Source organism: Mustela putorius, unplaced genomic scaffold (genome assembly GCF_011764305.1).
Source record: "Mustela putorius furo isolate JIRA1106 unplaced genomic scaffold, ASM1176430v1.1 tig00537350_pilon_pilon_pilon, whole genome shotgun sequence".
Lineage (NCBI taxonomy): Eukaryota > Metazoa > Chordata > Mammalia > Carnivora > Mustelidae > Mustela > Mustela putorius.
In genome coordinates, this window is record NW_025422471.1 from 23,370,755 (window position 1) to 23,396,063 (window position 25,309).

Here is a 25,309-nt window from a genome sequence, read left to right on the forward strand (position 1 = left end):
TCCAGTAAACAGCATTTTATTTTATGACACTCTGTGTTAATACAATAAATATACAAAACTTCCAAACCACTGAAAACATGCAACATTAGAGGGACAGATGGAGGGCATTTATAGAGAACCATGACGCTCATTATGATGGCAGCACAATATTACTCACTGACAAAATATACAAACATCCCTAGATAAATAATCCAAGTCCCAAATTACAAATCACTGAGCAATGATTTTCCAGTGTTCAAATTTTAGTTTGAAATAAAATAGCCACAATTTAATATTACAAACTGAAAAAAAGACATGAATGCTTACACCAATGAAGACCAATTCATGACTGTGATACTGGTAACGTTAGTACTGAATATAAAATATTAACAAATGTCAATCTCTTGCTGGAAAATGTGACCATTTACCCATTATTGTTAGGAGAATAAAGAATGTAAGAATTTAAAAGCCCTATACCTTATCAAACTGTTAGTATTGCCATCATTTTAATACACATTTGTTTTCAAAAAACAATTTTCTCTCATAAACGTGTATGAGCCCAAGGAAATAGATTTTAAAACATCTCTATCCACACACCAAAAGGTACTGTTGTTTTTAATTATTTGCTACTTAACAATGCTACCTTTGGGGACTTCTACAAGACAGAAGCCTTCCTATTTTTGAAGGAAAGTATCTCAGTATTTTTCAAGACTCTATATTCATTTGTAGTTGAAAACAAAAAGAGAGAAATATTTGGACTTGAGATATAAATTAATGATGAACATAAGTACTCCTATTATATTTTGTGGTTAATGTTTTGAATGTTTGTAAAATACACACTCAGTAAAGCACGCTGTGATAAATCAGATTTTCAGTAAGATTGTAGAATCTGACAAACTTGAAGTGGCTTATTTGAGAAAATAGGGAGATTACCACTGATCAGAAATATTCATAAAAACAGCTTTAACTTCATATTTTGAACCCTATTTTAATCAGGATAAAGGAAATATCTTCTAAGTATATTACTTCAATAAATCCCAAATAAACCAAAGGTAAACACCATCTAGATGAATCCATGTGACCTAGTATCACACAAAGTTTATCTCATAAATAGAAGTCATCATCCCACCCCCATCATGAAATTCATTCATCTCCAGATTTGGGGAAAACAATTAAAGTGATTTAACCATTTATGCCCATTTGATTCTTTTTAAAAAGGTTCTGCAGTCTCAAATAATATAATCCAATAGACTATCCTTATTTAAAGTCAAGTTGAATAAATCACTGATTATTCTGCAACCTTAAGTAGCTAATGACTTCCAAAACACAGTATATAATGACTTTACAAATGTCTTTGAGTCATTTAATCAGTATTAAAAATGATTCAAAGTTTCAAACCAAGTATACTGTAAGAATTATATCCTATGGTGCATAATAACAATTTTAATATGGTTGTAGACATAATGCAGTTATCTATATTTGTATTTTCTTGTTTGGTGCAGGTTAAATGTTTCTTCTATTGCTGAAAAGTTTTAATATATTCAGTCTGTCTCAAAAATTGTTAGACTGAGGTTTGTTAGGGAGTCAAGTATATGCGAACCAACGGCGTCTTTTTCTTTTTGATCCCACTACAGATGAGGGGCTACAAGAAAAATTCCCTGAAATACTGTATGTTCTTTCTGGACAAAGAGTTAGTCTAGACTTTAATACCTCTGTTAAAAATTACACACTCCCCAAAAAAGAGCTGCCAAACACAATCTCAATTCAGTTAAAATGAGTAGCCACAAGAATATACCAAAGTTTCCATACAGTAATATTCTACTATGATACGAATACTGAAAATTAAAAAAAAAACAGTATTATCATTACTACATTCTATTCCATTTATTATCTACCCTTTTTTGGATAATGCACTGCACATTATGTTCTCACATTGCATCCTGATAAATTTTTATTAAAAAAAAAAAATATTGCAGAATACCACTTCTTTGATTCTATCAGCACTCCCTAATCCTACAACCATAAGCAGTGCAGAAGCCAAAATACTAATTCTTTTAAGAAATGTGGTGCCCATGCAAGATCAGAGATTGATACCAAAATATCAACTACTCTAAAAAAGAAAAAAGGAACAAAAATAAAAGGATAAAATTTACATGATCTACTACAAAATGCACACAGGCTCTTCACTGGTGACTAAAACTGCTAAAAAGCAAGCCAATTTTTAAAATCCCTAAGTCCCTGATGGCCTATTTCTTCCAATATAAATGGGGAAAACAGAATGAAGTATCACCTTAATGCTCCAATATGTAATCCTTAAGTCTAAGATTCTTGAAAGAAAGACTGCAGCTAGTACTAAATGTATTTTTAATCGTAAGTACCATATTAATTTCAGTGTGTCAACACTGAAAAAATTTGCTGAACATTCATCCTCCAAAAAATATGGAGAATATGTATTTAGCATGTGATATTTTTTTCTGCAGGGGGCACCAAAATATTAAATTGCTAGGTAAGTAGTAAGACAAGAAAGTTTTTCTGGTCTTAGCCCATGCACAAGTGAACAGGAAATATACATGCCGTGTGTACTGTTTTGAACATAAAAATATTTATAGAATACAGTAACTAGAGAAAAGTACAGTCGGAAGGTACCAGTGTGTTTTCGGAGGGCTCTCTAAATCTGGTTACCCTTGAAAGCATTCTGAGCCGCACTAGTTGCTGCACTTGAAGCTGCATTTGCAGCTGCAGTCTGGACAGTTTTGTTGGACATCACACCTGTTGCAAATTCTTGTTGGGCTTTCTCAAAACTAGCACCTGTTGTGCGGTATAGTCCATGTACCTATGGAGGCACAAAAAAGTGGGACAAGGTAAGTGGTAATCTATACAGTCATTTTCAGCAACTCTTCCATTAATCTCAACCTTATCCAGAGATAAAAGGACTAGACTGTAGTCACGATTCCTAAGGTCAAGAACATCAGCCACCAACCACACTGGCATACCATATTGTATTAAAGTATTTTCCTAACAGTCTTTTCCACTTAATCCCCAATGCAGAAGAGGTACTTATGCTTTTGCCAAACCAAAAATAAATTTTAAAACTTCTTAACCAAGTGCAAAAGGTTATGTTTCCCACTGTACCTGCTTATTTAAGATACTACAGAGAATGGTTTAAACACAAGAGACATTCAGAATTTATTAATTTACTACCAAAGACAATTCAAAAAGAATAATACCTTATTTATATGTTGGTTACATATAAACTACTAACCCTATTACAATAAAATGATATGATTTTATCATTTAATATATCAAGCACTACTCATGTTCTTAAAATGATACTTCTGCTATCCTCTCTCACTCTGTATACCATTTTACTTTTTGTGTACAGTGAAGTCCTAAAGGATTTACATGGAAAAACTTTTGGGAACTGTCCACCCATACTGATTTATCACTTAAATCTTCGGGATTTATTTGCAAGAGTAAGGTTAAAAAAAAACTCAATTAGCATACATTTCAAGATGCATAAACTATGAAGTGCAACAATATAACATCAGCCAATTTAATGTAAGTTTGGGAAAAGAAATAATAAAACAAGTTAGAATATTTATTAATTACATGCCTACAAACTTGGGAGAGGCAGGAAGAGACAAAGGGAACTTACACTGCATTCTGATGAGGTCTAAATGAAGCCTGGCTGAAATGCAATTTAAAGCAGGTTTAGAACATTGGGGCAGCACCCAAGTCAGTCTTTTTCCCAATCCTGGATAGGAACTGATACTTGTGGGGTAAATATGGAATGAGGAAAAGGAGAATGAATCAAAGATTTTCAAGTCAAGCTTAGATACACTGAAGTTGTTTCAAGAAAAGAGAGTAGACAAGACAGGTTGGCTTAGAGGGGAAAGGAGACGCTAAGTTCTAAACATTCGAACATTCATTCCACAGATGTTTCCTGGATACCTACTCTAGAACTGGTACAGTGGGCAGGTGAAGATTTGGTTTGGAGCTCAAGAGAGGAATGGGCAGGAAACAAGAACTTGAAAATCAATGCCACATCAGTGACAGCCACAACTCTGTCTGACATAAATAAATAAAATGGTCCATGGAGGAAAAAAAGAAAAAATGTCAAGGACCAAATAAAGTCTGTTAAGATACCAATATTTAGGAGGTGCCTACAATAACAAGGAATAATTAAAAGAGGATGGGAAAAGCCAAAGACTTTTTCCACAGGTGCCACGGGAAGAAAGCCACATTAAAGAATGAAGAGCTGCCCAGGGTGGAAGATAAAAAATATCCAGACAGCCCTAAGTTCTTCTAACATAGTGGTGAAGGCAAAAGCCATCTTATAGTGGGACAAAGTGTAAAAGGGTCAGGGAATAAAAGAGAGCAATGACAAGTACACTTTAGATAAACCCTAAAATTCTTTTCTTCTGGTACTATAGCACTATCATAATTTAATTCTTTTAATACTTTGAGAGAATGATGACAAAATGACTTTTTTCCTTGTTGGTTAACTGAATGTTATAATATATCTCTTTTGTATTCCCTTCTCTCTCCAGGGATAATCTTTATGGATTACTCAAACTTTGTGTGTTATGGCACACAAAAATGGTTCCAAACAAATTTGCTGATCCTTGCTTATAAACACAAAGAGATCTGAAATATTAATTTTCATAATAGTCCAGTTTGTCAAATGTCATTCCATCACATGATCACTTCCTGTTCTGTAACTGTGATCAACATCTTCAAAAGCATTTCTTCATGTTGGGAATTTTCTGAATCATAAGTAATTATTTTAATTCTTTTAAAAAATTATTTAAAATTTAAATAAAAATATTAAATTTAAATTAAATTTAAATAAATTTAAATTTAAATAAAAATAAAAATTATTATTTGAGAGAGAGCAAGCGAGTGGGAGTAGGGGCAGAGGGAGAGAAAGAATCTCAAGCAGACTCCTCGCTAAACAGAGCCCAATGCAGGGCTCCATCCCACAACCCTGAGATGGTGACTTGAGCCAAAACCCAGAGTAAGATGCTCAACAGACTTAGCCACCCAAGTGCCCTAATCCTTTTTTTTTTTTTTTTAAGAATTTATTTATTTGACAGGCAGAGATCACAAGTACGTGGAGATGCAGGCAGAGAGAGAGGAGGAAGCAGGCTCTCTGCTGAGCAGAGAGCCTGATGCGGGGCTCGATCCCAGGACCCTGGGATTATGACCTGAGCCAAAGGCAGAGGCTTTAACCCACTGAGCCACCCAGGTGGCCCCCTAATCCATTTTTAAAACCAAGTTTTCTGTGGAACATAAAAGATACAGATAATTGACCACTCCTTTGTTCAAGAAAATGGTCTCAAAACAGAGTTCATATGATTAGGTCCAAGAAAATGAAGTATGTTGTAGAAATCTAATAAACCTTTACTTATTAGACCCTGTTACAATGCAAAGGCACTACAGTTCACTTGTCTGTCTCTCCTCCTTCCCCTAAAGTTTTTGGACATGTAATAAACAAATATTTGTTCTAACTTGCTTTGTTATTTCCTTTCCCAAATGTGTTTTAAACTGAGTGCCTGCTGTTACATATCCAATAGATTTCTTATTTCATTACTTTATAAATGTAATGCATAGCCCCAGAGCAGGGCAAAATAAAGGTAGAAGAGCACACATTTCTCAGTAGTCCAAATCTATACAGACTCAGAGGGCCACCTAGAGGGAAAAGATTACGTATGTATTCAGTGCATAATGCTCAAATGCTGTATGAAATCCATTATATCCATGTGAAAAGGGTGATTCTTTTTCCTCAGTGCTCCAACAACATGACAGGCTAATTCTAAGTATCACCATCTCAAAAAGCTCATCATTTCCCTGATATGTTTCAGGAGTGATACCTACTGATAGCTCACATTCCTTATAAAATCAGAGACAAAGCTTTAAGATAAAATATTATAATTTTTAAAAACCAAACAGCTTAAGTACTTGCTATCCTTCCAGTTATGAGAACTGCATTAACCTAAATACTTAGTTCTAGGAGCAAACACAAAGAACACTAGATTTTGTATCTACTGTTTCCACTACTTTCCACCAGGCTGGTCACCACTCAAAACCTCAAGTTTAGGGGTACCTGGGTGGCTCAGTTGGTTGAGGGTTGAGCATTTGCCTTGGGAATTCCAGGATCCAGGCCCACTTTGGGCTCCCCACTCAGTGGGGAGTCTTCTCCTCCCTCTGACCCACCCCCCTCTCATGTTCTCTCTCACTCTCAAATAAATATTTCTTAAGAAACAAAAAACAAAAAACCCCTCAAGTTTACTTCCCATGAAACAAGAGTATTTGTTGCCCTGTCTCTCAGTGTTTTCCTAAGGATCAAATGAGAATTATGTAAATATGTAATAAAAATTAAAATTTATTTTTAAATATTTGTAGAAGTGTCATAGCCAACACACAACTCCAGAAGGTAATCTTGCTTCCTTAGTGTATCTTCAAAAATATTCCAGTATATACTGTGGTAGTATATGACACAAAAAATTATGTACTATATACCATGGAAAGTAAAGAACCATGGTATAGTACTTAAAATAGTCCAAACACACATTTCCATCAAAGCTTACAGAATAGAATTTCAAGAAATAATGCTTTTATAAATATAAGATGCCTGCTATGCCAGAATTATTTTAACTTTTTTTAAAAATTAGGGGGGAAAAAAAACCAAAGAAATGAATTTTCAGAATTTTGATTCTTGTTTTGAGTTTTTTAAAAAAAAAAATCAATCTCTTAGTCTAACGTTTTCAATTAAACCATTTCCAATAAACCATCTGTGAAACTGCCCATAGATCGGGGTCAGATACCCCTTTGGGAACCTCCTGAATTAATGGTCTAATTTCACACTATTGAAATTGCACTCATCCTTCAAGGCCTATCTCTTTACTGCTGTCCTTTTTCTGCCTGATCTAGCTCTGGCTCTCCCTATTATGAGCACCTCTAATACCATGCATAGCACATGCTTTTTCGTTTGTAGGGCTTGTAGGTATACATGTCTTAAATGCCACATGACTTTGGTTCCTTGAAGGAAAAGGCTAATTTCCACTCACTACCATAACCCCTTTAAGACACAGTAACTTGCTGGGGCACCTGTTTGGCTCAGTCATAGAGCATGCAACTCTTGATCTTGGGGTAATTAGTTCAAGCTCCACACTGAGTGCAGAGCTTACTTTAAAAAAAAAAAAGAAGCAAACAAACAAACAAACATAGTGACTTGCAGTAGAAGCCACTATATAATTAATTACTTATCTGTTAGGGATTAAACAAATGGCCCCAAATTACCCTATTTATAAAGTTACCAAAGAAGTACAACCCTGCTCTTGCTGGCTGTAACTGTGTTACAAAGTAAATTGCACATACAGGCTGTTTTAAAAGTGAACATACTAGGGAACTTTTAACAAATCCACTTACATCAATAGATAGATCATTCAGGCAGAAAATCAATCAAGGAACGAATGGCTTTAAGGACACATTAGGCTAGATGGACTGAATATACACAGAACACCTCATCAAGAACAGCACAACACACATTCTCTTCAAGTATACATGGAACATTCTCCAGGCTTACATATTAAGCCATAAAACAAATCTCAATAAATTTAAGAAAACTGAAATCATATCAAGTATCTTTTCTGACTACAATGGTTTTAAACTAGAAATCAATTACAAAAACTAGGCAAAAACACAAATACACGGAGGCTAAACATGCTACCAAACAACCAATGTGTCAACAAAGAAATCAAAAAGGAAATAAAAAAAAATACATTCAGACAAATGAAAATGGAAACAAAGCAGTTCAAAATCTTTCAGACAAAGCAAAAGAAAACCTCAAAAAAAAGTTTAAAGCTATTCAAGCCTACCTCAAGGAAACCAAAAAAGTCTCAAACCATTTAACCTTACACGTAAAGGCACTAAAAACCAACCAAGTAACAATGCCCAAAGTTAGTAGAATCAAGGAAATAATAAAGATTAGACTGGAAACAGACACAGTAGAGACAAAAACAAGAAAAAAAATCTATGAAACCAAGAACTGATTCTTTGAAAAGATAAACAAAATTGATAAATCTTTCCAGACACATCAAGCAAAAAAGAGAGAGGACTCAAATAAATAAAATCAGAAACAGGGTGCCTGGGTAGCACAGTTAAGTGTCTGCCTTTGGCTCAGGTCATGATCCTGGGCTCTTGGGATCGAGTCCCATATGGGGCTCCCTGCTCAGCAGGAAGCCTGCTTCTCCCTCTCCCTCTGCTGCTCCCCCTGCTTATTATTCTCTTTCTCTCTCTGTCAAATAAATAAGTAAAATCTTTTTAAAAAATAAAATACAAAAGAGGACAAATTATATCCAACACTACAGAAATAAAAGGGATTGTTAAGACTACTATGAAAAATTATACGCCAACGAACGGGACAACCTAGATGAAATGGATAAACTCCTAAAAACATACAAATCTTCCAAGACTAAATCAGGAATAAATAGAAGATCTGAACAGACTGATTACTAGTAATGAAAATGAACAAATAATAAAAAACTCCCAACAAACAAAAGTTGAGGACCAGGTGGCTTCACAGATGAGTTCTATCAAACATTTAAGAAAGAGCTAATACTTAGACTTCTCAGAAAGTCTGAAAAATTGAGGAGAAGGAATGCTTCCAAATTCATTTTATAAGGTCAGCATTACTCATTTGGTATCCAAAACCAAAGACATTACAAAAAAAAAAGAATATTACAGGCCAATATTCCTGATGAACATAAAGGCAAAAATCCTCAAAAAAAAAAAAAAAATTAGCAAACCAGATTCAGCAATACATTAAAAGGATCTTCACCATGACCATGTAAGATTTATTCCCAAGATCAAAGATGGTTCAGTATCTTCAAATCAATCAACACGATACACCAGATTAACAAAATGAACGATAAAAATCATATGATTATCTCAATAGATGCAGAGAAATCACTTCACAAAATCCAACATCATTCATATTAAAAACTCTCAATAAAGTGGGTAAAGAGAGGGGCATACTTCAACATAATAAAGGCCATATAAGACAAATCTGCAGTTAACATCATACTCAGTGGTGAAAAAGTGAAAACTTTTCCTCTAAGATGAGTAATAATACAAGGATGTCCATTCCTGCCTTTTTTATTTCACACAGTACTGGAAGTCCCAGCCACAAAAATCAGGCAAGCAAAAGAAAAAAAAAAAAGGCATCCATTCTGTTACTATTCACAAATAACATGGTAAAATATATAGAAAATCCTAAAGACTCCACCAAAAAACTGTTAGATTAAATGAATGCAAGGAAGTTGCAAGACAGAAAATTAATATATGGAAATTTATACACTAATAATAAACTAGCAGAAAGAGAACTAAAAACGTAATTCCATTTACTATTACACCAAAAAAAGGAAAAAAAAAAAAAAACACCCTAGGAATAAACTTAACCAAGGAGGTAAAAGACCCATATAATGAAAACAGTAAGACACTGAGGAAATGAAATGATGCTGATACAAACAAATGTAAAGACAGAACATGCTCAGGGACTTGAAGAATACTGTTGAAATGTCTAAACTATCCAAAGCAATTAAAAAACTCAATGCAATCCCTATCAGAATACCAACAGTGTTTTTTACAGAATCAAAATAATCCTAACATTTATACAGAACCACAAAAGAACCCAAATAGCCAAAGCAAACTTGAGAAAGAAAGAAACTTGTGATACTGTAAGTATCACAATTCCAGATCCAAGCTCTACTACAAAGCTATGGTAATCAAAACAGTACAGTACTGGTGCAAAAAGAGACACATAGAATAATGGAACATCATACAGAGCCCAGAAATAAGCCCATTTTTATATGGTTACTTAATCTGTGACAGAGAAGGCAAGAATATATAGTGGGGAAAAGACAGTCTCTTCAATAAACGGTGTTGGTAAAACTGGACAGTCACATGTAAAAGAATGAAAGCGGACCACTTTCTTTCACCATATATAAAAATAAATTCAAAATGGATCAAACACATAATATAAGACTTGAAACCATAAAAATCCTAAAGGAAAACACAGGTAAACTCTTGGACATTAATCTTAGCAATATTTTCTTGGATATGTCTCCTTAGGAAAGTGTAATAAAAACAAAAATAAACAAATGGGACTACATCAAACTAAAAAGCTTTTTCTCAGTGAAGGAAACCAACAAAATGAAAAGGCAATATCTACTGAATGGGAGAAGATATGTGCAAATAATACAAATGATAAGAGGCTAATATCCAAAATATACAAAGAATCAATACAACTCAAAAAAAAAAATCAATTAAAAAATGGGCAGAAGAACCTGAATAGACATTTTCCCAAAGACAACAAATAGCCAATAGCTATATGAAAAGATGCTCAATATCACTAATCACCAAATACAAATCAAAACCACAATGAGATATCACCTCACACCAGTCACAAAGGCTATCCTCAAAAAGACGAGAAATAGGAGGGAGGAGTCAAGATGGCGGAGAAGTAGCAAGCTGAGACTGCTTCAGCTAGCCGGAGATCAGCTAGATAGCTTATCTAAAGATTGCAAACACCTGAAAATCCATCGGCAGATCGAAGAGAAGAAGAACAGCAATTCTGGAAACAGAAAATCAGCCACTTTCTGAAAGGTAGGACCGGCGGAGAAGTGAATCCAAAGCGACGGGAAGATAGACCCCGGGGGGAGGGGCCGGCTCCCGGCAAGCGGCGGAGCAACCGCGCACAAAATCAGGACTTTTAAAAGTCTGTTCCGCTGAGGGACATCGCTCCAGAGGCTAAACCGGGGCGAAGCCCACGCGGGGTCAGCGTGGCCTCAGGTCCCGCAGGGTCACAGAAGGATCGGGGGTGTCTGAGTGTCGCAGAGCTTGCGGGTATTGGAACGGGAAAGCCGGCTACAGAGACAGAGCCGACAGTAATCTCGCAGCTCGGTGTTACCCTTGAACCGGTCGCAGGCTCGGTGAGCTCGGAGCGCGGCCGGAGGACAGGCAGACGGGAGTAACTGGGCGCTGTTCTCTGAGGGCGCACTGAGGAGTGGGGCCCTGGGCTCTCGGCTCCTCCGGGCCGGAGACCAGGAGGCCGCCATTTGTATTCCCGTCCTCTGGAACTCTACGGAAAGCGCTCAGGGAACAAAAGCTCCTGAAAGCAAACCCGAGCGGATTACTCACCCCGGCCCCGGGTAAGGGCGGTGTAATTCCGCCTGGGGCAAAGACACTTGAGAATCACTACAACAGGCCCCTCCCCCAGAAGATCAACAAGAAATCCAGCCGAGACCAAGTTCACCTACCAAGGAGTGCGGTTTCAATACCAAGGAGAGCAGCAGAATTCCAGAGGAGGAGAAAGCCAAGCACGGAACTCATGGCTTTTTTCCTGTGATTTTTTTTTAGTCTTGCAGTTAATTTAATTTTTTCTTTTTCATTTTTTTTTTTTTCTCGCCTTCGGGGTAAAATTTTTTTTTTTTTTTTTAACTGTTACCTTTTTTTTTTTAACGATTTTTTACTAGTTTATCTAATATATATATATATATTTTTTACATTTTTCTTAGGTGTTTTTCTTTTTTAAAAATTCTTTTCTTTTCTTTTCTTTTTTTTTTTTTTTTTTTTTTTTTTTTTTTTTTTTTTTTTCTTTTTTTTCTCTCTTCCTTTTTGAACCTCTTTTTATCCCCTTTTTCTCCCCACTCACGATTTTGGATCTCTTCTAATTTGGTTAAAGCATATTTTCCTGGGGTTGTTGCCACCCTTTTAGTATTTTACTTGCCCCTTCATTTACTCTTATCTGGACAAAATGACAAGACGTAAAAATTCAACACAAAAAAAAGAACAAGAGGCAGTACCGAAGGCTAGGGACCTAATCAATACAGACATCGGTAATATGTCAGATCTAGAGTTCAGAATGACAATTCTCAAGGTTCTAGCCGGGCTCGAAAAAGGCATGGAAGATATTAGAGAAACCCTCTCGAGAGATATAAAAGCCCTCTCTGGAGAAATAAAAGAACTAAAATCTAACCAAGTTGAAATCAAAAAAGCTATTAATGAGGTGCAATCAAAAATGGAGGCTCTCGCTGCTAGGATAAATGAGGCAGAAGAAAGAATTAGTGATATAGAAGACCAAATGACAGAGAATAAAGAAGCTGATCAAAAGAGGGACAAACAGCTACTGGACCACGAGGGGAGAATTCGAGAGATAAGTGACACCATAAGACGAAACAACATTAGAATAATTGGGATTCCAGAAGAAGAAGAAAGTGAGAGGGGAGCAGAAGGTATACTGGAGAGAGAATTATTGGGGAGAATTTCCCCAATATGGCAAAGGGAACGAGCATCAAAATTCAGGAGGTTCAGAGAATGCCCCTCAAAATCAATAAGAATAGGCCCACACCCCGTCACCTAATAGTAAAATTTACAAGTCTCAATGACAAAGAGAAAATCCTGAAAGCAGCCCGGGAAAAGAAGTCTGTAACATACAATGGTAAAAATATTAGATTGGCAGCTGACTTATCCACAGAGACCTGGCAGGCCAGAAAGAGCTGGCATGATATTTTCAGAGCACTAAACGAGAAAAACATGCAGCCAAGAATACTATATCCAGCTAGGCTATCATTGAAAATAGAAGGAGAGATTAAAAGCTTCCAGGACAAACAACAACTGAAAGAATTTGCAAATACCAAACCAGCTCTACAGGAAATCTTGAAAGGGGTCCTCTAAGCAAAGAGAGAGCCTACAAGTGGTAGATCAGAAAGGAACAGAGACCATATACAGTAACAGTCACCTTACAGGCAATACAATGGCACTAAATTCATATCTCTCAATAGTTACCCTGAATGTGAATGGGCTAAATGCCCCTGTCAAAAGACACAGGGTATCAGAATGGATAAAAAAACAAAACCCATCTATATGTTGCCTCCAAGAAACACATTTTAAGCCCGAAGACACCTCCAGATTTAAAGTGAGGGGGTGGAAAAGAATTTACCATGCTAATGGACATCAGAAGAAAGCAGGAGTGGCAATCCTTATATCAGATCAATTAGATTTTAAGCCAAAGACTATAATAAGAGATGAGGAAGGACACTATATCATACTCAAAGGGTCTGTCCAACAAGAATATTTAACAATTTTAAATATCTATGCCCCCAATGTGGGAGCAGCCAACTATATAAACCAATTAATAACAAAATCAAAGAAACACATCAACAATAATACAATGATAGTAGGGGACTTTAACACTCCCCTCACTGAAATGGACAGGTCATCCAAGCAAAAGATCAGCAAGGATATAAAGGCCTTAAATGACACACTGGACCAGATGGACATCACAGATATATTCAGAATATTTCATCCCAAAGCAACAGAATACACATTCTTCTCTAGTGCACATGGAACATTCTCCAGAATAGATCACATCCTCGGTCCTAAATCAGGACTCAACCGGTATCAAAAGATTGGGATCATTCCCTGCATATTTTCAGACCACAATGCTCTAAAGCTAGAACTCAACCACAAAAGGAAGTTTGGAAAGAACCCAAATACATGGAGACTAAACAGTATCCTTCTAAAGAATGAATGGGTCAACCGGGAAATTAAAGAAGAATTGAAAAAAATCATGGAAACAAATGATAATGAAAATACAAACGGTTCAAAATCTGTGGGACACAACAAAGGCAGTCCTGAGAGGAAAATATATAGCGGTACAAGCCTTTCTCAAGAAACAAGAAAGGTCTCAGGTACACAACCTAACCCTACACCTAAAGGAGCTGGAGAAAGAACAAGAAAGAAACCCTAAGCCCAGCAGGAGAAGAGAAATCATAAAGATCAGAGCAGAAATCAATGAAATAGAAACCAAAAAAAAACAATAGAACAAATCAACGAAACTAGGAGCTGGTTCTTTGAAAGAATTAATAAAATTGATAAACCCCTGGCCCGACTTATCAAAAAGAAAAGAGAAAGGACCCAAATAAATAAAATCATGAATGAAAGAGGAGAGATCACAACTAACACCAAAGAAATACAAACTATTATAAGAACATACTATGAGCAACTCTACGGCAATAAATTTGACAATCTGGAAGAAATGGATGCATTCCTAGAAACATATAAACTACCACAACTGAACCAGGAAGAAATAGAAAGCCTGAACAGACCCATAACCAGTAAGGAGATTGAAAACAGTCATTAAAAATCTCCAAACAAACAAAAGCCCAGGGCCAGACGGCTTCCCGGGGGAATTCTACCAAACACATTTAAAGAAGAACTAATTCCTATTCTCCTGAAACTGTTCCAAAAAATAGAAATGGAAGGAAAACTTCCAAACTCATTTTATGAGGCCAGCATCACCTTGATCCCAAAACCAGACAAGGATCCCACCAAAAAGAGAGCTATAGACCGATATCCTTGATGAACACAGATGCGAAAATACTCAACAAAATACTAGCCAATAGGATTCAACAGTACATTAAAAAGATTATTCACCACGACCAAGTGGGATTTATTCCAGGGCTGCAAGGTTGGTTCAACATCCGCAAATCAGTCAATGTGATACAACACATCAATAAAAGTAAGAACAAGAACCATATGATACTCTCAATAGATGCTGAAAAAGCATTTGACAAAGTACAACATCCCTTCCTGATCAAAAACTCTTCAAAGTGTAGGGATAGAGGGCACATACCTCAATATCATCAAAGCCATCTATGAAAAAACCCACCGCAAATATCATTCTCAATGGAGAAAAACTGAAAGCTTTTCCGCTAAGGTCAGGAACACGGCAGGGATGTCCATTATCACCACTGCTATTCAACATCGTACTAGAGGTCCTAGCCTCAGCAATCAGACAACAAAAGGAAATTAAAGGCATCCAAATCGGCAAAGAAGAAGTCAAATTATCACTCTTCGCAGATGATATGATACTATATGTGGAAAACCCAAAAGAATGCACTCCAAAACTGCTAGAACTTATACAGGAATTCAGTAAAGTGTCAGGATATAAAATCAATGCACAGAAATCAGTTGCATTTCTCTACACCAACAGCAAGACAGAAGAAAGAGATATTAAGGAGTCAATCCCATTTACAATTGCATCCAAAACCATAAGATACCTAGGAATAAACCTAACCAAAGAGACACAGAATCTATACTCAGAAAACTATAAAGTACTCATGAAAGAAATTGAGGAAGACACAAAGAAATGGAAAAATGTTCCATGCTCCTGGATTGGAAGAATAAATATTGTGAAAATGTCTATGCTACCTAAAGCAATCTACACATTTAATGCAATTCCTATCAAAGTACCATCCATCTTTTTCAAAGAAATGGAACAAATAATTCTAAAATTTATATGGAACCAGAAAAGACCTCGAATAGCCAAAGGGATATTGAAAAAGAAAGCCAACGTTGGTGGCATCACAATTCCGGACTTCAAGCTCTATTACAAAGCTGTCATCATCAAGACAGCATGGTACTGGCACAAAAACAGACACATAGATCAATGGAACAGAATAGAGAGCCCAGAAATAGACCCTCAAATCTATGGTCAACTAATCTTCGACAAAGCAGGAAAGAATGTCCAATGGAAAAAAGACAGCCTTTTCAATAAATGGTGCTGGGAAAATTGGACAGCCACATGCAGAAAAATGAAATTGGACCATTTCCTTACACCACACACAAAAATAGACTCAAAATGGATGAAGGACCTCAATGTACGAAAGGAATCCATCAAAATCCTTGAGGAGAACACGGGCAGCAACCTCTTCGACCTCTGCCGCAGCAACATCTTCCTAGGAACAACGCAAAAGGCAAGGGAAGCAAGGGAAAAAATGAACTACTGGGATTTCATCAAGATCAAAAGCTTTGCACAGCAAAGGAAACAGTTAACAAAATCAAAAGACAACTGACAGAATGGGAGAAGATATTTGCAAACGACATATCAGATAAAGGACTAGTGTCCAGAATCTATAAAGAACTTAGCAAACTCAACACCCAAAGAACAAATAATCCAATCAAGAAATGGGCAGAAGACATGAACAGACATTTCTGCAAAGAAGACATCCAGATGGCCAACAGACACATGAAAAAGTGCTCCATATCACTCGGCATCAGGGAAATACAAATCAAAACCACAATGAGATATCACCTCACACCAGTCAGAATGGCTAAAATCAACAAGTCAGGAAATGACAGATGCTGGCGAGGATGCGGAGAAAGGGGAACCCTCCTACACTGTTGGTGGGAATGCAAGCTGGTGCAGCCACTCTGGAAAACAGCATGGAGGTTCCTCAAAATGTTGAAAATAGAACTGCCCTATGACCCAGCAATTGCACTACTGGGTATTTACCCTAAAGATACAAATGTAGTGATCCAAAGGGACACATGCACCCGAATGTTTATAGCAGCAATGTCCACAATAGCCAAACTATGGAAAGAACCTAGATGTCCATCAACAGATGAATGGATCAAGAAGATGTGGTATATATACACAATGGAATACTATGCAGCCATCAAAAGAAATGAAATCTTGCCATTTGCAACAACATGGATGGAACTAGAGCGTATCATGCTTAGCGAAATAAGTCAAGCAGAGAAAGACAACTATCATATGATCTCCCTGATATGAGGAAGTGGTGATGCAACATGGAGGCTTAAGTGGGTAGAAGAAGAATAAATGAAACAAGATGGGATTGGGAGGGAGACAAACCATAAGTGACTCTTAATCTCACAAAACAAACTGAGGGTTGCCGGGGGGAGGGGGGTTTGGGAGAAGGGGGTGGGATTATGGACATTGGGGAGGGTATGTGATTTGGTGAGTGCTGTGAAGTGTGTAAACCTGGTGATTCACAGACCTGTACCCCTGGGGATAAAAATATATGTTTATAAAAATAAAAAATTATAAAAAAATAAAAAATATCAAAAAAAAAAAAAAAAAAAAAAAGACGAGAAATAACAAGTGTTGACAAAAATGTGGGGGAAAGGGAACCTTGCTGAACTATTGGTGGGCATGTAAATTGGTACAGCAACTTTTGGAAAACAGTATAGAGATTCCTCAAAACACTAAGTCATTCCACTTCTGGTTATTTACCCAAGGGAAACAAAAACACTTATTGGGAAAGATTTATGAATGCCTGTCATTGCTGTTGTATTATTTACAAGAGCCAAGATATAGAAGAAATCTAAGTATCTGCTGACAAATGAATGGATAAAGAAGACGTGGTATATATATACAATGCAATATTACTCAGCCAAAAGAATGAGATCTTGTCACTTTCAACAACATGGGTGGACCTAGAAGGTATTACACTAAGTGAAAGAACTCAGAAAGACAAATACCATATGATTTCACTTACATGCAGAATCTAAAAAAACAAAACAAAACAAATGAGCGGACAACAAAAAACCCAAAAGAGACTCAAATACAGAGTACAAAATGATGGTTGCTGGGGGTGGGGGGTGGGGAGTGGGAGGGGTGGTACAGAAGTGAAGGGATGGGAAAATAGGCGAAAGGGATGAAGAGGTACTAACTTCCAATTACAAAATAAAGAAATCATAGGGATATAAAGGACAGCATAGGAAATAGTCGATAATATTGTATAACCTTTTATGGTGACAGATGGTAACTACTTATGGAAAGTATTTTATCATGTTTATTTTTATTTTTTTTCAAGAGAGAGAGAACATGTATGTGCATGTGAGCAGGGGGTGGGGCAGAAAGAGAGGGAGAGAATCTTAAGCAGGCATTACATGAAGCTCAGAGGCCAAAGTGGGGCTCAATCTCATAACCCTGAGATCACGACCTAAGCTGAACTCATGAGTCCAACACTTAACCACTTGAGCCACCCAGGAGTCCCCATAAGGTTTATAAATGTCGAATCACTATGTTGTATACCCAAAACTAATATAATATTGTATGTCAACTATAATTCAGTTAATAGAAAAATAAAAAGTATTTAGAACAGAAAAAACTTTAATGTCCTCAACAAATGTTAAAAATATTATTATGCTTATTTATTTTTAACTCCTTATTTATATTTCATTTCATTGATTTTAAGTCTCAATGTTGAGTGCTCTGCCTTTTTTAGGATTTAAATTTATATTAATACATACACATGATTTTATACAGATGATACAAAATATGAATACCTATCTCTGTAATAAATAAGTTTAGAAGACAGCATAAATCTATTTGTGGAAACCCTGAATCTATATGTAATCATTTGTACCACACTGAAGTGTTTCAGTTTTGGAAAAAAAAATTTTTTGAAAAATTAAAAGTGATCATACTATACTTCACACCTACTCAGATGGCTATTATCAGAAAAAATGGAAAATTACAAATACTGGCAAGGATGTGGAAAAATTAGTAAGTACACAATGCTTACAGGAATTTACAGCCACTGCAGAGAATAGTTTGGTAGTTACTCAAAAAACTGATTGCTAAAAAAAAAAAAAAAAAAAAAAACTGATTGCTGAATTACCATTTGACCACCAAGTAATTCCTCTTAAGTATAACCCAAAAGAATTTGAAGCAAAGAGATTAACATGGGTTCCCATGCACCAATATTCAGAGTAGCATTACTTACAATAGCCAAAAGGTGGGAACAACCCAAGTGCCCATCCACAGATTAATAAAAGCAATACAGTATATGCATGTCATGGAATATTATTCAGCTATGAAAAGGGAAGGAAATACTGATACATACAACATGACAAACCCTGAAAACTTCATGTAAAGTGAAATAATCCATATACAAAAGTAAAATAGTGAACAATTCCACTTATATGAAATATCTAGACTAGTCAGATTCATTGAAGCAGAAAGGAGATGAGAGCTTACCACGGGCTGGCTATAGGGGGAAATGGAGAGCAATTGTTGTATGACTGCAGAGCACTGCTTGGCATGATAAAAAAAGTCTTAAATAACGGTTACAGTTATTTATACATACAGAAATATGAATTTAATTAATGCCACTGAACTGAACATTTAAAAATGATTAAAATGGCAAATTTATATTATTTATATATATATATAAATATAGCTATATTTTGAAAAACTAATATCAAAAACCATGAATTGTATATTTTAAATGGGTAAATTACATAATATATGAATGAACACTGGACATTATTTGTTAAAAATTAACATATAAAGATTACTTAGATTAAATATCATATGTATATAGCATTATAAATATTAGCAGAGCCAACAAATTTGAACATGCCTAAGTAAAGATGGTTTTCAATCATTTAGACATATCAATCTTGATTCAGGATCTATTAAGTACTTATAGAAAAGAATAATAAAATAAAAATAGGGGGCAATCAGAAAAAAGTGAATATACTAAGGATACCACTTGAGGACAGTATATAAACAACTTACTCAGAGTGCCAATTTTCTAGGGATTCAAAGGTATCACTGTACCTACTGTGTATCCCTTAGATGAAGATAACTAGTATGTGGACCTGAATTTTAATAGGCAGTGTGAATCATCTGAAATTAATTTGTAATCAGGAAAAATTATAGTGTTGGATGATTCAGAGAAAGACAGAGATAAAAGAAGTATACCTATTTGTGACTATAAAAAAAGTGTAGTAAAATTATCAGCATTCTGTCCTAGATCCAAATAAAGCAGAAAGAAAGAAAGAAATGAAAAAGAAGAAAAGAAGAAAGAAAGAAAAGAGGGAGTGAACAATAGCAGTGCTTTCAAGGAAAGTGAAAGCATCACTTTTAATCTAAGAAGACTATTACTTAAATGTAAGGTTATGTTTACAAAGCATTTACTAAAACACCAATTTAATGATCAATGAGACTTGTCATTATTCTGGACCAATACCCAAATTCTATAGTCTTACACAAAAGTATTTTCATAATGGGGGCACCTGGGTGGCTCAGTGGGTTGAAGCCTCTGCCTTTGGCTCAGGTTATGATCCTAGGGTCCTGGGATAGAGCCCCGCATCAGGATCTCTGCTCAGCAGTGAGCCTGCCTCCCCCCTTCTCTCTGCCTGCCTCTCTGCCTACTTGTGATCTCAGTCTGTCAAATAAATAAATAAAATCTTTAAAAAAAAAAAAAGGTATTTTCATAAGGGACAGATTGCCATTTAAAAAATTTTTGAAGCACTTAGGGAAACTTGTGTGTGTATGTGTGTTTTTAAGATTTTATTTATTTGAGAGAGTAAGAGAGACAGAGAGAGAGCATGAGCAGGAGGAGTGGGAGAAGGAGAAGCAGACTCCCGATTGAGCAGGGAGCCCCATGTGGGGTTCAATCCCAGGACTCTAGGATCATGATCTGAGCCGAAAGCAGATACTTAACTGACTGAGCCACCAGGCACCCTGGTAAACTTGTTTTTTTTTTTTTAAGTACAATAAGTTTTTTCTTTTTTTGTTTTTGAAAGATTTTATTTATTGGGACAGAGTGACAGAGAGAGAGAACACAAGAGCGGATAGGGAAAGAGGCAAAAGGAGAAGCAGACTCTGAGCTGAGCCGGGACCCAAGCTGAAGGCAAATGCTTAATCGACTGAGCCACTCAGGCACCCCGAAGTAAGTTTTTTCTAAAATTCTTTTGAAATGCTTAAAAAAACACTGTTAGTAATTACTTTGTTAATGTGAACACAAATGTCTATGAACAGTTTCTTAAATTTCATCAGAAAAATTATTCAAAAGTAAGTCCCCAAAGGAATACAAATTATGTATCATCTATTTATCTCTTCCATACTAAGTTATTTTGGGTCTTATATACCATTAAAAGAAGGAAATTTCTGGATTCCCTGCTATGACCGATTGAAAATACCTACCCCTTAGTCCAAAACTATTACTTAATTCTATTTGGTTACTAAAGAAAGAAGACCTTTTTAAAAAATAAGTAACTTCTAGAAACAAAGTGAAAGTTAAAGAAATCTGTGAAAGGTAAGAGGTAAACTGTTCCCTTATCTGTGAAGAGACAGATATTCTTACATTTCAATTTTTTCAAATGTCAACTATAAAATGACACTAGGAGGAAACAAAGATACCATAGCACTCATACTGGGGACTTCAATGCTTTCTTACTCCAATTATGCAAGGCCAAATCAGAATGCCAAAAGAATTCTCAAAATTGTATTCATTATAAATTGAAATAAATATGTAAACACCAAGCATGTTTAGCTGGGGCTGGAGACACAGAATAGTCTAACAAAATGCATCAATTCTAGAGTCAAATCGTGTGCATTGGGAACTTTTGGAGGGCATTAACTGTTTATGAAGAGCCTGACCCCTAGTGGCTAGCAACTATGGCTACATACACACAGAAGAAACAGCCCGTACTTTTTCAGCGGTTTGTCTGGTGTTTTTACTGGATCTCAATTTCAATCAAAAGTAAGAGAAATCAGGGCACCTGGGTCAGTTAAGTGTCTGCCTTCAGCTCAAGTCATGACCCTAGGGTCGGGGATCAAGCCCCATTTCAGGATCCCTGCTCAGCGGGGAGCTGCTTCTTCCTCTGACTATGCCACTCCCCATGCTTGTGCTCCCATTCTCTCTCAAATAAATAAATAAAATCCTTAAAAAAAAAAAAAAAAGAGAGAGAAATACTTGCCACTGCAAGTATGAAATCTGAGCTCAAATTATATTTTAGCTTATTATATTATCCCCATTTATTGTACTTCATAAAGTCATATAGAAAATCATCTCATCTAAATTTCTATTTCATTAGAATATGAGATTCAGAGAAGTTCAGGGACTTGTACTGCACTGACTGACAGTGAACATATATGAAAGGAGTTAATTGGTAATGTCTTCAACAACGAGGTTAGAAAAAAAACAGTCAACCAAAAAAAGAGTATGCTGCACAACTCCCATACTAATACATTTATTTAGGAAGCAGTCATATTTCTTTTGAATGCCTGACATTCAATCAGCACAGCTCTAAAACTCTTCCTTTCATGGGTTGGATCTTATAGAATTGCATACCTGGGGGAAAAGCATACCATAAGAGACTTGAGAGTGCTGCACATAGCAGCCAGTTACACAGCAGCGGGAGAATAAACACTGTCTCCACACTCTGACTGTATTAATCATCTATGCCACGCACGCCTCCATCACCCACCAGTTAAAAGTCCCTCCACATTCTTTCCTCAGCAGATCTGCAGTGTGTTCTACCCTCACCTCACTACCACACCCACTTTCCAGGCTTCATTTACATCAAGAAGTCATTACTTCCCAAGTCCAGAAATTAGCCTAAAGCTCTTTCCTTTGCTCCCAACTCATGTATCTTCTCTCTCCCTCTCCATATACATATCTGGAGATATATATATAATATATGCTTACATATATAATATTTATGTACATAGGTATGTATGTATCTAGGCTCCATTCCCAATGTGGAGCTTGAATTCACAAGTCTAAGAGTAAAAGTTGTGTGCTCTAGCAAATGACCCAGCCCGGTGCCCTGATGCCTATATTCTTCTTCCTGAATGACTCACCATCTAAAAAGCTCTGTGTAATCTTTGAGTTTTCCCTCAACCTCCAATCCTAGGCCCAGGTCCAATCAATCAGTACCTGCTCATTTTCCCTTGACTATAGTGACTTCACACTGCCACTTCATTACTCACCAGCTTTCTACCTTGTCTCCCAGGCTTCATTTCTCCAAGTACCACATCCCTGCCCCACAAATGCCAAGACTATTTGAGAACACACTTTCTAAAGTTCAAATTGACCAATTCAATTACTTTCCTCTTTAAACCTCCTCTTTGGCTCACCACCACTCTAGAGAAAGCTCAACTTCTTAATAAGCTTTCCCAGTTTACAAGACTCTACAGAATGTAACTTATGCGCACAGCTCCTCTTTCCCTGTCCTCCACAAGCAACACCCTACATTTCTCCCCACCCAACTCACGTGCCAGGTTTATCTCCCATCTATTCTGAGCTATTTTTAATTCCCCCAATATACAACATTATTTCCTGCAACTAGATAAGAAAACAGTATTCCTGCTACCTGGTATCTACTTATCCTCTCCCTTCCTTTACTTAGATAACTCTTGTTCATCATGCTATCTCAGCTAAGATAGTATTTTTAAAAACCTCAGGGACGCCTGGGTGGCTCAGTCAGTTAGGCATCTGCCTTCAGCTTGGGCCAATGATCCCAGGGCCCTGGGATCCAGCCCCGTGGCAGGCTCTCTGCTCAGCAGGAAGCCTGCTTCTCCCTCTCTCTGTCTGCCTCTTTCTTTCTCTCTCATAAATAAATAAAACCTTAAAAAAAAAAAAACCTCACTACTAAAAAGATCAGCAAACTTAGGTGTCTCTCCTCGATGATCCCTATACTTATCCCTATAAATAACTACTAAATCAATGAACTGTGGTACCTAGCCACTTGTTTCTCTTTCAGGCCAAAATGTGAGTTCCTTGAGCTCATATATAATACAGTACTTGACACATAACACATGCTCACAAATGGTTAAGAAGTGAATGGAATCTGCAACATATCACAAAACCCTCCACTGTACTCTGAACTTATTACATTTCTAGTTTAATAAAGCAACCCCCAATGATACATATGGACTAATTAAATAAATGTTCAAAGAGATGTTGTCATGGTCACGTTTCTCTGGCTGGCTATAGTCTACGGATCAAACACTAACCTATATGTTGCTGTAAAGGTATTTTGTGCACGTGATTAATAATCAGATGACTTTAAGAAAATGAGTGTGTTCTGAGTTATCTGGGTAGGCCTGATCCAATCAGTTGAAAGGCTTTAAGAACAGAACTGAGGTTTCTCTGAAGAAGAAGGAATACCACCTTGGACTGGACTTCAGCTTCTACTTGAGATTTTCAAACCCTGCCTGACTGCCTGTCTGATGGATTTTAGACTGACCAAGCAAGCTCTCACAACCACATAAGCCAATTCCTTTCAATAAATCTCTTCATTCTGTTTCTCTGATACAACACCAATTGACACAAGCATCTACTAAATAAAAGTAGACACTCAACCAGATCCTGCAATAAACTGATAAAGGGCTCAAGACCAGAAAAAAAAAAAAACAGTTAATTTTAATTGAGAAAGCCCTTTGCTCTGGAATCTATGTTCCTTGTCTCACTCAATCCTCACCCCAGCACTATGGACATGGTTATTATTTCCATTCCTTCCTTCATTCAACAAATACTTTGAATGCTTATCACATGCCTATTTCTGTCGGTCACTGTTCTAGATGTAGGAAATATAACCTCAAAGAAAACAGACTAGGTCTCTGCTCTCATGGAGCTTAGAAGACAGGTGATGGCACTGAACCTGAGTGGCTAGAGAAGACTGCCTCAACTCACGAAGCACTAAGTCAAGGCACCAGAATTTCAACCTGAGTGTATGGTTCCAAAGCTCTTGCTCTTCTAATTCCAATGCTAAAAGACATCTTCACCCAGAGGAATTTATCAAGTTGGTACCCAAAATGTAAGGTATATAAAGTGGCTTGTGTCCAGATGCTTCAATGAGTAATGCCTACAGTATGTTGCCCAAGAAAACAGATGATGACCTAGCACACAAAATTTAAGTCCTGTAGACATGAGTAATGAGAAAGATTCTGTGAAAGACGTATGAAGATTTGAGCTATATCTTGAAAGAACATTCGTAGGTCTTCAACTGGCAAAGAAGATGAAGCAACCCAGGAGTCAAGAGGCCCAGCAGGAACAAAAACAGGGACAAAGGAACATAGGTGATATATATAAAGAAACTTAGAAATAGTTTGGCTACAGGAGAAAGTCTGGATCCAGGAGCAGTAAAAGGTCACTAGTAGCCTTCTTCCCACAACCACCAAAATCCCATTCCCAATCCAGTCCACTTCAAAAATCTTCAGAGTGGGGCGCCTGGGTGGTTTAGTGGGTTAAAGCCTCTGCCTTCGGCTCAGGTCATGATCCCAGAGTCCTGGAATCAAGCCCCACATTGGGCTCTCTGCTCCACAGGGAACCTGCTTCCTCCCCTTTCTCTCTGCCTGCCTCTTTGCCTACTTGTGATCTCTCTCTGTCAAATAAATAAATAAAATCTTCAAAAAAAAAATCTTCAGAGTGCTGGGTTTGGGGTTTTTTATATTAACACAGTAACTACAAACAAAATGGACTGAAGGAAGTTGGGAGTGTGAGTGATTTACAAAACAATTCTGGGCTAGCTGAAGCTGGGAATGGAAGGGAAGAAAAAGATGAAAAAGATTCTAAGAAATTATCTAGGAAAGTGACTTAAAAATTAACGAAAACACTGACAAAAGCAGTCAAAGTGCTGAAATAAGTTTAAGTGGAATAATCAGAAAATACTTAGTATCACCAAATTCATAGTAGGTACTTAACAAATGTTCCTTTTT

General features: G+C 36.7%; 1 protein-coding gene across 1 annotated transcript in view; it reads right to left on the reverse strand.

Annotated features, from left to right (window-relative positions):
- The window catches only part of SCAMP1 (secretory carrier membrane protein 1), a 127,698-nt gene continuing 102,389 nt past the window's right edge, over positions 1-25,309 (reverse strand). The window contains exon 9 of the mRNA XM_004766832.3: positions 1-2,812. Coding sequence (XP_004766889.1) covers positions 2,648-2,812 — 165 coding nt within the window. The 3' untranslated portion in view covers positions 1-2,647. The remainder of the gene's footprint in view (positions 2,813-25,309) is intronic.